This window comes from Bos taurus, chromosome 16, assembly GCF_002263795.3.
Source record: "Bos taurus isolate L1 Dominette 01449 registration number 42190680 breed Hereford chromosome 16, ARS-UCD2.0, whole genome shotgun sequence".
Classification (NCBI taxonomy): domain Eukaryota; kingdom Metazoa; phylum Chordata; class Mammalia; order Artiodactyla; family Bovidae; genus Bos; species Bos taurus.
The window spans coordinates 59,935,445-59,950,135 of record NC_037343.1 but is presented as its reverse complement, the minus strand read 5'-3'; the positions used below and the strand labels follow the sequence as shown (position 1 = coordinate 59,950,135).

At 47.3% G+C, this 14,691-nt stretch overlaps 1 protein-coding gene across 7 annotated transcripts in view; it reads right to left on the bottom strand.

The window, feature by feature from the left end:
• Positions 1 to 14,691, bottom strand: part of TEX35 (testis expressed 35) — a 57,861-nt gene that overhangs the window by 22,477 nt on the left and 20,693 nt on the right. The window contains exon 10 of one of the 7 annotated variants that reach the window (XM_059875567.1): positions 10,894 to 11,417. The exons of 1 other annotated variant lie outside the window; for it this stretch is intronic. In XM_059875567.1, the coding sequence (XP_059731550.1) occupies positions 11,360 to 11,417 (58 nt within the window). In that variant the 3' untranslated portion in view covers positions 10,894 to 11,359. 5 more of the 7 variants (XM_059875562.1, XM_059875568.1, XM_059875565.1 and 2 more) reach the window with 5 other exon arrangements.

Here is a 14,691-nt window from a genome sequence, read left to right as displayed (position 1 = left end):
TAGATTAGAATACGCCAACGCTTTATTTGCAGTTGAGAAAGCAGCTAGCTGTTCATCTGCTTTCTAATACACAGAAATAGTTTCTTTCTGTTCTTTCTGGCTCTTTCGGAGCCTAGTACAGTTACTAGTTAGATGGATTTGCCTTAAAAAAAAAAAAACCTTATAAAATGATACAACATAATGATATTATTCTTTTGTTAAGCAGCTCTCAAACTGTGTAAAATGAGTGGGTCACAGGAAAATGAGCTGACCCGTAGACGCGTGACTGAATTTTTTTGCGTCTGAATTCATGTTTGTTTGTAATATTACACACTTCACAAAATTGCCCTTCCACAGCACCAGATTCTTAATTAAATGAACACCACTGCTGCAATTCCCTGATAAATAAAATGAACATTTCCACATGAATTAGAAATGCCAACTTGTTAATGGCTTCCCTGAGGTTTCGTTACAAAATCAGCACTGTTTCTGTCACTGTTCAGGCATAATACATACCACGTGCCAGTCTAGAAATGCGAGTATTTTTCAGGCAATTGCTTCCCAAGTGTGGACTGGATATTTCATCAGTCAGGTTTCCTCTCATTCCTCTTATAATCCATGACAACAGTTAATTGGTTAGAAAAATATCTCATATTGTTTTACTTACTTTAGTGAGACGTACCCAATTCAGATCAGTTGGAAGACAAAGCTGGTCTGAGCTTATTAAGATTAGAAAATTTACAACATTTAAAAAATACCAGGGCTTCCAAGGTTGGCAAAGACTAAGCGACTGAGCATGCGTGCACACACAGGGCTTCCTTGGTGGTCCAGTGGTTAAGAATCTGCCTGCCAACGCAGGAAACAGGGGTTCGATCCGTAGTCCAGGAAGATCCCACAGGCTGTGGAGCAATGAAGCCCGTGAGCCACAAGTACTGAGCCTGCGCTCTGGGCCTGGGAGTCTCAACTGCTGAGCGCACGTGCCCTGGAGCCTGTGCTCCACAGCGAAACAAGCACCACAGTGAGAAGCCCGTGCACCACGATGGAGCGTAGCCCCCACTCATCACAACTGGAGAAAAGCCCAGGAGCAGCAATGAAGACCAGCACAGCCAAAAAATAAAACAAATAAATCTTAAAAAAAAACACAAAAACTAGATAGTAAACTTCCTAAAGGCAGAGACCTTTAAGGTCTATAGACCTATAGTTGACTATACCCATCTTTGAAAGTGAAAGTGAAGTCGCTCAGTTGTGTCCGACTCTTTGCGACCCCATAGACTGGAGCCTACCAGGCTCCTCTGTCCATGGGATTTTCCAGGCAATAGTACTGGAGTTGATTGCCATTTCCTTCTCCAGGGGATCTTCCCAACCCAGGGCTCAAACCCAGGTCTCCCACATTGTAGACAGACTGAGCCACCACCTAGTATTCAGGTGGCTAACTTGGGCATGGCCCATGGCCTCCCAAAGCCTCAGTCTCCTCATCTGTCAAATGGCCATAATACTAGTAACCAACATTTCATAGGCTTGTTGTGAGGGCTAACTGCTTGGAAAGCACTCAACCAAAGGCCTATTTTGTAGTAATCACCTAAAAGAGATTACCTGATTGTCGTTAGGCTGAAGAGGACTCAGTCATTATTGCTTGGTGAGGATGACATGGAACTTGCTATTGTTCAACAAAATTGTCCCAAGTCCTTCCAAGAAGAGATCCTGTTCAGCCTCCTTCAAAGAATGGATGACTCATTTGTAGTTCATAGTACTATTTGCATACCAACAATTATTCTGCTGAAGTCCTTTAAAGAGCTGCTTTCTTAATTAAACCTAAATTTCTCCTTGAATGCTTGTTTGTCCACTGAACTTTCTTAGTAAATCTTTTAAGTGTAGTAGAAGAAACTGTCAGTCTAGCCTGACCAAGTACATTCTCATTTTAGGTGTGTGGCACACAAGAGAGTGAAGCTATGCTGTGTTTTAAATCAACAGAGCAACACACAGAACCGCTGCTACAAATGAGGCTCATTTGTTTTTGAGACGGAGCCCTGGTACAGTCTCAGTTCAATGTCAGCCACCATTCTCTCCTAATTACCTCCTTTGCTTTAAACTCCCTTATTTAACATTATTTCCATCTTGGAACAGAGTCTTTGAATTCATTATGGGGACCTGCAGTTTCCACTTTTTCATTTATTTAGAAAGTTCCCTGGTGGTGTGTTCAAGCTTAGCCAGGCATTTCATTATTTTGGTGACTCATTTCTTCGTTCCAGAGACGTGATAGCAATAACAAGACAAAAATTAAACAGAACGTTAACTGAGTTAGCTAGGACATGCCTGGGCTGCCTCGAGCAGGCGAGGAGCCTAGAAGAAGACATCCAGGCAAGCCCCCAGCCTTGTTGCCAGAGACCTCTCCTCACCCCTCCCACTGCCAGCCAGGCAACCTCTGTATCTGTGAAGTGCCCCTATATCATTGCCTGAAGTTCCTCAGAGCAACACGAGGCTGGAAAGTCCAGTTCACATGGAGAATTTCTGGCATCCTCAGAATTCTGTACTAGAAAGCAGTGGCACAGGGAGACAGTCCCAGAGCCCAGCCCACAGTCCAACCCCCGTTTCTGCCCAGCAGGCTCTGGCACCATGAAAACTCTCACATGGGGCTGGTGGACTTCCAGCTCTGTGTCCAAGCAGACCCATTGCAAATAGCTCCCCCTTGGCCATTCAGGGACTGGCAGTGTTGTCTGTCCAGGAGAGACAGATGTGAAGAGGGGCCTATGTGGCCCAGAGCACCTGGGGAATATTCCAGAAGTCAGAATATGGACTTAACCCATGAAAGTGCTGCACCTTGAACAGGCTTCCTCTTGCCTGGATCTAAAGGCAGTGCTAACGAGACATCACTCATCTCATTGAGGAAGTGGTTTCCACCCTGAAGTGGATACCAGAGAAAGGAGTCCAGTCAGATTCAGTTAAGACTGGATTTTTTTTTTTTAATACTGTGGTATATTCTGCTTGTTATAAAACTTCAGATGAGGTTAAAGAAGGGGAAGAGCTTAGATGCTGGAGTTGCTATAGGCACCTCCCTGGAAGAGGTAAGACCTGAACCCGATCTCAAATAAGCATCTGGGGACCATCTGTCCACTATATTTTTTATAAGAATTTATGACGGCCTTTTCACTTCATGTCACCATCAGTCATATCACGTAATCTCTTGGGACATTTTTTCTCTTTGAGTTTCTGTCTGTAAAACCACTCTGGCAAGACCCTGGTTTTCTGCCCATCTCAGTTTTGGGTAGCCCTCAGAACGGAGTTTGCGCTTGTTTAGTCTCTAAGTTGTGTCTTACTCTTTTGTGACCAGATGGACTGTAGCCCACCAGGCTCCTCTGTCCATGGGATTTACCAGGCAAGAATACTGGGGTGGGTTGCCATTTCCTTCTCCAGGGGATCTCCCTAACCCAGGGATTGAACCCAGGTCTTCCGCATTGCAGGCAGATTCTTTACCATCTGAGCCACCAGGGAAGCTCAAGAAACCACTCCTTAAAGACCACCACTCCCACTCCTCACCTCCACTGCGTGTGCTTAAATGGTTTCAGACGAACTTTACCACATTCAAGGGCTAGGAAGGTTTCAGGATTTTCAGAGGGAAAATGTTCTGTCTGAAACAAGCATCTCTGGATTATGTCTACATGACATAGGCACGTTCCTCCCGGCCCTCCAAGTCTGGCCCAGGATCGTCCCCCAGTCCTTTGCTTGGTGTTAAAACAAGGAACAAATCCGAGTGGGAACACTTTCATTTTTTCTGTCTTCCAAATGCCATTCTGAGACGGCCTGGTGGTGACTTACGAAATAAACCTCAAGGCTCTGCGTAGCTGCAGCTACTTGTGCTCCCCATGAGCCAGAGCGTGTCCTTGTGATGTTCTTATTTATAACTGTAAAATTGATTCTTCAGTTTTAAGGCAGGAAATGGTGACTGGCTTTCACAGCTCCAGAATCAGAGCAAAAAAAGGCGGGGACGTGGATTCCTTGGGTCTTCAGTGGAAAAGCCGAAGATCATTTCCCTGGCTTTTTGATGAGGTGGAAAGACTCTGGTTTTCGAATCACAGCAGCTGGGCTTGATCCCTGAGCCCCTCTTTGTCCTTCGTTGCATATACCCTGGGTGTTCTAGGCACCCAGGATGTCCAGGTGGGCGGCACCACGTTCAGTGGGGGATTGTGACTCAGGCCAGCTGTTAGCCTCCCTCAACCTTGCTTTCCTGCTCTGTAAACAGACAATGACATGGACCCCTCTCAGGGAGAATGATTAAGTGTAAGAAGTGGAAACACACCCCTGGCGCTTGCATGGTCAAACAGATCTTGCAGAGTCAGTGACCTGGAGCCTAGCGGCTCCCTGGAGGACCCGGGTGTGCTCGCATTCTAGTCCTGGGCTAGAGGCCCTGCCCAGCCCGTGGGGTCCCTGGGGCCTCCGTGGCTGCTGCAGAGCAAGTTGTCCCTGGTTAGCAAATAAGCTGATGTTTCTGTAGCTGCAACCCAGAAGATTCCTGCAAGTCTAGCACCCTCTGCCCAGCAAGGAAATGCATTATCTCTTTCTTAAAGACCCAAAAATAGTGGAAAACACATTGCAGAATCTAACTTGAAAATATAATTTTTAGAAAGTGACAAGACATTTTAGAAAAGTGATATTTTGAGAGGGTTCTAGATGCATCTGGAGCTCAGTTATGACCCTCTCAAATCTCTCATCTCAGCCAGAACCCATGTGTTCTCACAGAGCTGAGGGAACAGTCATTTTCCTGAACTCTCTTGAACAGTTTCTCTTTGGATCTGCCCATGTAATTGGGCAGCCAGGGTCTTGGGGACACAAAGTCAGAGGAAATTCTGAGCCAGGCACCATATTTGCTGGGAAGGTGGTATTGTTGTTCAGTTGCTCAGTCGTGTCCGACTCTTTGCAATCCCATGAACTGCAGCACGCCAGGGTTCCCTGTCCTTCACTATCTTCCAGAGTTTGTTCAAACTCATGTCCATTGAGTTGATGATGCCATCCAACCATCTCATCTTCTGCCGCCCTCTTCTCCTGCCTTCAATCTTTCCCAGCATCAGGGTCTTTTCCAATGAGTCGGCTGTTTGCATCATGTGGCAAAAGTATTGGAGCTTCCACCTCAGCCCACCCTTCCAATGAATATTCAGGGTTGAATTCCTTTAGGATTGACTGGTTTGATCTCCTTGCAGTCCATGGGACTCTTCACCAGCACCACAGCTCAAAGACATCAATGCTGGGAAGGTAGAGAGAATGTTTTCCATTTCTCACTTCTTGCTCAAAGTGCAAAAATGACGGGCCCGTCTGGCCTAGTCACTGCTTTCTGTCTCTGCAGCTCTCCTGGCGCCAGCTCTCAACTTCTCATTAATGTTCTGTGATGATCCCCTCCTGGTGGTGCGTCGCCATCATCGCACGGGGTTATTAGAGGGCAGACACCAGCAGGGAAGGTGCTCTGGGCTTACTCTCACAAATATCATCCCTTGTATTATCACAGCAATTACAAAATACTGCTCTTAAAAATGCAATAAGGAAATACCCAACTCTGTGGACTCTGTATATCTGTCTGCCAGCTTTCTATTTTTATGATAGCAGGTTGAGCCAGGCAGGAAAGTAAACCCCAGGGAAATGTAGTTACTTAAAGTTCTTCCAGGAGATAAGGACATGTAGACATTTTCTAAATTTTATTTAAAAACATTGTTTGTGCCTCTCTCATTCCATGAAGAATAAAAAGAATGAAAGAAACTGTGATTGATAGCACAAAGATCTAGAGTTCAGGAGGCTCAGCTCAGAGGAATGGGGGTGGGAAGGGAAGGGAGGTGTTTTAGACTCAAATCAGAACCATTTAAGAAAAGAAAATTACACGGTTGCAGAATGCAGGTTCCATAATAATGGCTGGCAAATGATAATTTCATTTCTTACAGGATTTATCCAATGCTGCACGACTGTTTGAGGCTTCCCAAAATTCTAGGCTGATGCTAATAAAGAGCTTATCTATTGAAAGAATGGAGCTCGATGTTCCAGTGAGGTCAGGAGAAAGAAAAATAAGTAAAACCAGGCCTGGGAAAGCTGAAGAGGCTGAGCGCAGGGGAAAGAATGCTCTAGAGTTGCTGAACCTGAAGTCACACCAAGCCAGAGGAGACGCTCAGAAAGGAAGGAGGACCTGCTGCCTGCAGGCTTCTCTCCATAAAACGTAGTGCCCCAAAGCTTCGGCTGGTATTGCTCCAAGTGGAACCTAGCCACCATGCCTGGGAATCTCTTCCAGTGTCTGTTAAAATTCAGATTCCTGGGCCCCACTCTCATCTTCTCGAATTAGAATCTTTAGGAACAAGAAGGTGGAATCTGCATTTTACACAAATAGTTCAGGGGCACGACGTTGCTCTTCAGCTCTCTCGGACATAGTTGGACAATGAACTTGAACGAGGGCCCTGCTACGTGTGGAGAAACATCCCAGGGGTGTTGCGGATGTACCAAAGCAGCAGGAGGCGGGTTAGTGCCCTAAGACCTACACTCAAGGCGCCCGTAAATCCCCAGGTGCCTGTTCCAGCTCCACTTCCTTGTTCCCCGGCTTCACTCTCCCCAGAAAGCTCCAGTGCTCTCACAAACAAAAGGCAGATTTGAATTGGGCAAATGGGGCATTGCCCAGAGGCAGAAGAAGAGGAGACAGCAGGTTTCCACAAGCATCTGAGAAGCTTGGAAGAAAGTGCCAAACAACTGTACCCAGGAGGGCCCCCACGTCATCCTAGCTAGCCTGGGCCCTACTTGTCAAGGTGTCCGGTCCGGCTACCCTCCGCTTCTCTGCCTCCATCTCCCCTCTCCATTCCCATCTCCTAGGACAGCATCCCATTCCCCTATCCGCCCCCCCCCCCAACCCCCCAATATCTGCAGGAGATCAGGATGTGACAGGCTGGTTTACTATCAAATCAAGAAGGCTGACCCCAGGTCTGGCCTTGACCATTGACCGCCTTGGGCCTTCTCATTTCACTTTGCAAGAGCTCCCCTCCTCTCTGCTCCCCGCCTCCGCCCCCACTTTCTTCCCCGGGCTCCAGCACATCTGTGGCCAAGCCCTTGTCTTGGAGGCTGCTCTGTGAGATGAGAATCCCCAGGAGAGAAGTTTGTGGAAAGCAAAGGGAAGGCCTCTGTCGGAACCGAGCTTGGATGAAGCTGCAGCGGACCTCCCAGGTCAGAGCTGCGAGGCCGGGGTCCTCTGTGACAGATGGAGGGGCCCTCCTCCTCCGGGGACCCTTTCCTTACAAGTCAGCCCCCGGCCTCTGGTGCTCAGCTCCCTACGGAGTGCGGCGCCTGCGCCACCCAGTGGGCGTGGAGGGAACTGCACCCTGCCAGCCCGGCTCCCTCCCTCCGCTGGGGCAGGACTCCGAGACAATGCCTGGCGCCGAGTGATCCGCGGGATCAGGTTGCTATCATTCCCTTACCGGGAACGAATCCACTTTTAGCAAAAGAAGAAACCGGAATGGTAGTAATATCAACAGCGTGTATGAAGACAGTAACATCTACTAATTTCAGTGGCGCCTGAAATTTCTCCCAGTGTCATGTTCTGGGCGGGTGGACAGTATCAGAGCCGGTGGCAGAAGCGAGAGGCCTTATTACCAGTCTATGCAAAGGGAACCTTGAGGTCCATGCCTTAGTCATAGTCATTTATTCACTGAGCTCCCTTGTCCTTTAAACTTCAGTCCCTGACATGGGAAGGAAGCTGCCCAGGAAACTGCACTCCGCCCTGGAGCCGGGGTAGCTCTCTTATGGGTCTCAGTGCTTCTTGGAGAAAGGCTGGGCGAGGGGAAGGGAGGGGGGCTTCAGAGTAAGGGAGCGTGTGCTGCGGTTCACCTCCTTGCCCTGAGGATGCTGCTTCCAGCCCGGCGGTAATAGAAAACGTGAATGCTGGGGGCTTGTCCTCTGCCCACCAGCCTTTGACATTGCCCTCTGTCTGAGGTGGGAATAGGAAAGTGGTCCCTGGCAGCCTGAGCAGGACTCCCTCAGCCGACCAGGTCTGCGTGCCCACACCTGAGGCTGCCTTAAAGCCCTGGATACCTCTCCACAGGGGGCTGGGAGCCTCACTGAGCACCATTTGTAGAAAATCAAGACGTCGTGAAGACATGCGTGTACACATGCATATATTTGCATGGCTTTCTCCAATAGGTATTCAAGGGTACCCACAAGTCACCTCCTCAGAGAAACTTCTGCTCACCACCCTAGGACAACAGCGCCTGATCCACCTCCTGCATGCCGGCATTATTCTAGGCAGAGAGGACAGGGTAAAGATGGGACAGTGACATTCAGAGCTAAGACAGGGAGGGGATGTGGTAGAAGATGAGGTGAGAGGTGGCGGAAGGCCAGAACAGGTTGGGGCTTGTCAGCTAGAGTAAGGGAGGTGACTTGTTCCTGCTGCCCAGTCCCTCCACTTCTCACCCCCAGACTCACACACAGCCTGTCCTCCGTAAGTGCTTCAAGTCCCACCTCCCCCAGGGAACTATCCTGATTCGAGAGGCCACAGATCTTGCCCTCACACCTACATCTCACACTGCCTTCCTCCTGCCCCATGTGGACCCTGCTGCACCGAAGTTTGATGCTCCTTAAAGACATGGACCAACAGACTGGTTCCAAATAGGAAAAGGAGTCCGTCAAGGCTGTATACTGTCACCCCGCTTATTTAACTTACATGCAGAGAACATCATGAGAAACGCTGGGCTGGAAGAAGCACAAGCTGGAATCAAGATTGCAGGGAGAAATATCAATCACCTCAGATATGCAGATGACATCACCCTTATGGCAGAAAGTGAAGAGGAACTCAAAAGCCTCTTGATGAAAGTGAAAGTGGAGAGTGAAAAAGTTGGCTTAAAGCTCAACATTCAGAAAACGAAGATCATGGCATCCGGTTCCATCACTTCATGGGAAATAGATGGGGAAACAGTGGCTGACTTTATTTTGGGGGGCTCCAAAATCACTGCAGATGGTGATTGCAGCCATGAAATTAAAAGACGCTTACTCCTTGGAAGAAAAGTTATGACCAACCTAGATAACATATTGAAAAGCAGAGACATTACTTTGCCAACAAAGATCCATCGAGTCAAGGCTATGGTTTTTTCAGTGGTCATGTATGGATGTGAGAGTTGGACCGTGAAGAAAGCTGAGCACCAAAGGATTGATGCTTTTGAACTGTGGTGTTGGAGAAGACTCTTGAGAGTCCCTTGGACTGCGAGGAGATCCAACCAGTCCATCCTAAAGGAGATCAGTCCTGGGTGTTCATTGGAAGGAATGATGCTAAAGCTGAAACTCCAATACTTTGGCCACCTCATGCGAAGAGCTGACTCATTGGAAAAGACTCTGATGCTGGGAGGGATTGAGGGCAGGAGAAGAAGGGGACGACAGAGGATGAGATGGCTGGATGGCATCACCGACTCGATGCACATGAGTTTGGGTGAACTCCGGGAGTTGGTGATGGACAGGGAGGCCTGGCATGCTGCGATTCATGGGGTTGCAAAGAGTCAGACATGACTGAGCAATTGAACTGAACTGAAGAGTCTTAAATTTATCATTGTCCAGTGATGGGATCCAGATTCCTGACTTCTTGTTACCTGGCAGCAGGTGAGGGATGCCAAGACCCCTAGGGCCAGGGCCAGAGAGGGGAAGGGCCCAGGAAGGCCAGGACATAACAAGTAGGACTGCCTGAGAAGGGATGTTCATGGGAGAGGCCAAACCAGAAGGACCCCAGGGCTAGGGGCCATGAGCAATGCTGAGCTGGCCAGCAGGGAGAGCAGGTACACTCGGGTGGGGCTGAGGCAAGGGGAAGGTCAAAGGGTGGGTCACACCTAGAGCGGAATGAGGGTGTGGTAGGAAGTCAGCTGAGTTGTGGCCCCTGTGTGGGAGTGGGGCACCCCTCTAGGCTGAGAGTGACAGGCTCCTGCTGGATCAGAGGGAGGCCAGGCAGCACCCACCCAGGCTGGGGAGATGTCCAGCCACCTCTACCTGGCGGGGAGGCTGTGGTGAGAGGACCTTGGTCTACCCCATGGTGAATACCTGGGAATGGAATTTTGGAAACTCAAATCATGTTTTCCCTTGAAAGTGTTAGTCAGTCATGTCTGACTTTGCAACCCCATGGACTGTAGCCCGCCAGGCTCCTCTGTCCGTGGAATTCTCTAGGCAAGAATACTGGAGTGGATTTCCATTCCCTTCTCCGGGGGATCTTCCCAACCCAGGGATCAAAGCCAGGTACTCTGCATTGCAGGCAGATTCTTTACTGGCTGAGCCACCAGGGAAGCCCATAGTGAACCATAATTGCTTAGAAACTGCCTGCCTCAATTGCCAGGGGGCTGTGGCTTCTGACACACTGACTTTAAACTCTCTGTTCCCTGTCAATTAGCCAGTTTAACTTTCTACGGTGGCCCTGATGAAAGTCGCCATTCAGCACCAGCCCTAGATCCTGCGGAAGGGATATTGTTGCCATGGAGATGGAGTCTGGGCTTGGCACTTTCCGCTTAGCCGCTGGGTGTTCCTGGGGTTGACTCATAGTCCAGCATGCAGCAGGAGGCCACCTTTGTGGACCCCAAACCTTTCCTCCCCCAACTTGATCCTGACCACGACTTCCGCTGGCCAGCTGTTGATCCTAGGCGCTTGCTACATGCGTGCTGCCAGAACCTGCAGCCCAGGAGCCCCCGGCTGAGCCCACAGGAGCCCCCGGCTGAGCCCACAGGAGCCCACGGCTGAGCCCACAGGAGCCCCCGGCTGAGCCCACAGGAGCCCCCGGCTGAGCCCACAGGAGCCCACGGCTGAGCCCACTGGAGCCCACGGCTGAGCCCACAGGAGCCAACCTGTGGCCTCCTTGGAGCTCAGCCACACCTGAGACCCAGAGAGAAGCAACTCAGGTTGGACACAGTGGCTCCAATCGGCCTCAGGTGACTCACAGCAAACAGAATGATGTGGACGCCCAGTGTTTCACTTACCAGCTCACTTTGTATTTATCTGGCAGTGGCTGCACCAGCATTTCCCAGCAGGTTTACCCAGCTATTTAAATATGAGCAAGCTGGCTACAGTCCTCTCTCTCTCTGGCTGTGTGTCAGGATCAGTCACCTGGGGGGGTTGGGGCAGGGCTTGGTAATCACTGAAACCGCAGGCCTCCTGCAGAGATTTAATGGGGCTAGGGTAGAATCCTGGGCATCCCTGTGTTTCCAGAGCTTTCCAGGTGACTCGCCCATGCAGGCAGGGGTGAAACCCACAGACACACTACCTCCACCCCCAGTGCACTCATAAGCACATCTGCAGCCTGGTCCTGCCCTCGGCTGGTGGACCTCTGATGCGAATTCAGCTCCTCTCATGCCTCACCCGTAATTATTTCTGTATCCAATTCTTTCTCCTTGAGTTTTCATAAGGTTTAAGTTTCTGCTTCATTTTTGGATGGTGACTTGAGTGTCTCATTCTGTAGAACACCTCTGAAGGCAAATTATTATGTTATAGAAAATCTAGTTATGAGTAAGTATGTTGAGAAGGAAACAAGAAAGGTGATCTTATTGTTCTTAGTTCTTACATAACACTTTCTTATAGATCTTTTGTTTTAGTTTTTTTAAATTTTAGAGACCTTTGAACATACACCAAAGTAGGTAGATTAGTATCATGAACTACCACACACCCATCAATCTGCCAACCCCCCAAAATAACCAAACTGGTTCCATTTCCCACACTCTTCCATTTAGCCCATCTTCTATTATTTTGAAGCAAATCCCAGATATCATACTATTTCATCTGTAAAAGTTTTAGTAAATCAAAAAAGAACTCTTTTTGTATCATAGTAATTCCTAGTGTTCAAATTTTCCTCTTGTCTCTTAAATATGATACCATTAATATATAAAATATTTTAAAAATGATACAAACGAACTTATTTACTAAACAGAAATACTCACAGACTTAGGAACTTACAGTTACCAGAGGGGAAAGTGGGGAGAGAGGACAGATAGATTGGGAATTTAGGATTGACGTGGACACACTAGTGTATTTAAAATGGATAACCAAGGACCTACTATATAGCACAGGGAACTTGGCTCAAGATTCTATAATAACCTAAATGGGAAACAAATTTGAAAAAAAAAAAAAGGCTACTTCTATGGGTATAACTGAATCACAAATCACTTTGCTGTATACCTGTAATCAACTGTGCTCTGATATAAGACAAATATTTTTTAAAAATTTCCCAACTGTCTAAAAATTGTCCTAAATGGATTTTTAGGAGAAAAGTTTGAATCAGGGTTCAAATGAGGTTCATCTGTTGAAATTGGTTGCTTTGAATTTCAACCTCTGTAATCTTTTTTTTTTTCCTTGTAATTTGTTTGTTGAAGACACTGGGTTCTTTATTCGGTAGATTTAACCACAATCTAGAGTTTGCTGCTAACCTTTCTGTGGTATAATTTTACAGGATCTCTGTCCGTATTTTTCCTATAAATTGGTAATCGAGAGCTTAATAATTTTCAGGTTTGGTTTCAGTGCTGGGTATTCTTCCAACAGGAGGCATGTGATGTCTGTCTCTTTCCATATTAGATGCTGCAGATGGTCAATGCCGGCATCTTTTGAAAGCTCTGTTTCAAAATAGTGATATCTGATTCTACCATCTTCTCCTTCATAGAAGTATTCTAGCTTATATAAGGGAGGGATGATAGAATCAGATACTACAATTTCTCTACTGTTTCACACCTAAGATAATTGTTCGCTTTCCTCCATTTACCATTTCAAAACAATGCATTGCTTTCCTACCATCCTCCAACAGTGAACAGAGTTTAGTTTCTAGTATTACTATGAATTCATGGATTTTTAAACGTGTGTTTCAACTCATTGCAGTTAATATTCTAATTGATGCTTCCCGTTTTGACCAGTGCGCGTCTCTTCCACTTGATTCCTGAATATTTTAAGCATGACTAGAGAACACTATAATCCCTGGTGGCTCAGTGGTAAAGAACCTGCCTGCAATGCAGGAGACAAGTAGACGCAGGTTCGATCCCTGGGTCAGGAAGATACCCTAGAGAAGGAAATGACAACCCACTCCAGTATTCTTGCCTGGAAAATCCCATGGACAGAGGAGCCTAGTGGGCTACAGTCTATGGGGTTGCAAAGAGTCAGACACGACTGAGCACAGCGCAACACAGAGAAGACGTGTACATTTTAAACAAGCCTAATCTTGTATGCTTTCTGCTTAGACTTAGAATCAGCCATCTCTCCCAAGGCCCTGATGCCTTTCAGTGGGAAATGGTATTTGGAGACCTCGCTTTGGACGTGCAGAGTTTACGTATTCCTTTTATCTGACCAAAGTGTCCCCAGATTTTAGTTTCTCTATCCTGGTCTTAGAGTAGGTATTGACTTTAGTTCTGAGGCCACTAGCACTGAATCCACAAATGCTGATGAGCACCAGGTGGGGAGAGACAAAAAGAGCCTTCAGGTGTAGACAGCGGATGGAGGAGGAGGAGGTAGGGGGAAGCCTGCGAGAGCAGTGTTTCTCAAACATGAATGTGCATGTGAATTCCCTGGCAATCTTTTTGAAATGCAGAGTCTGATGGAGCAGGCCTGAGGGACCTGAAATGCTGCACATGTAAAAAAGCCTCCAAGAGATACAGGCATGCTGGTCCTCAGCTGCACTCTAAATGGCCAGGCTCTCCAAGTAGTAAGTAGTTAGCGGGGTGTCAGGACTAAACGCTGAAGGAGCTCAGAGCAGGGATGAGGGAGCTGTCATAGAGGAGGCGGCATTTTGGCAGTGACTTTTCTTAAGAACCAGGAACATAGCAACAGAGTAGTGGCATCTTCACTTTTCAACTTTAAAGAAATTATTAAGGTGTAACATTCGTAGATCAAAGAGAACAAGATCCAGTTTTTGAGATACAATTCACACACTATAAAGTTCACCCTTTTAAAGTGTATACTTGAACCATCTTTCGTATAGTCATAGAGATCTATAATTGTTGCCACTATGTAATTCCAGAACATTCCCATCACCCCCCAAAAGAAATCCCATATCCATTAGCACTCATTCCCCACTTCCCCCTGCCTCAGCCCCTAGCAATTACCAATCTATTTTATATCTCTGTGGATTTGCCTATTCTGGACTTTTAATATAAATAAAGTCATACTATATGGAGGCCTTTGTGACTGGCTTTTTTCACTGAGCATAATGTTTTCAAGGAAGGTCCACTCACGTCATAGCATGTATCAGTACATCCTTGCTTTTTATGGTTGAGTAATATTCCATGGTATGGACAGATCGCATTTTGTGATTCATCACCAGCTGATGAACATTTACTGTTATGAATAATGCTGCTGTAAATATTCATGCACACGTTGTGTGTGTGTGTGTAGCTTATATTTTCAATTCTTCAGGGTATACACCCAGGAGTAGAATTGCTGGGTCATAGTGGTAACTCCATGTTAAAGTTTCTGAGGAAACAACAAACTGTTTTCCAAAGCAGCTGCATCATCTGTGGTTTGATGAATAAATGTTTATACATAGCACACACTCGTATCACCACCACCCAGGTCAAGAACAGGATATTATCAGCACTCTAGAACCCTCCCCTGAACCTCTAATTTGACCTCTGTCACCACCAATGGCTGGGGCTTTGAGAGGTAAAACCAGGGGAACGTGCCCTGTGGTGAGAGCAGCCTTATCAAAGGCATAGCAAACCAGGCAGGGCTTTACACCAGCTTTAAGTCCTTCTATGTAGACACATA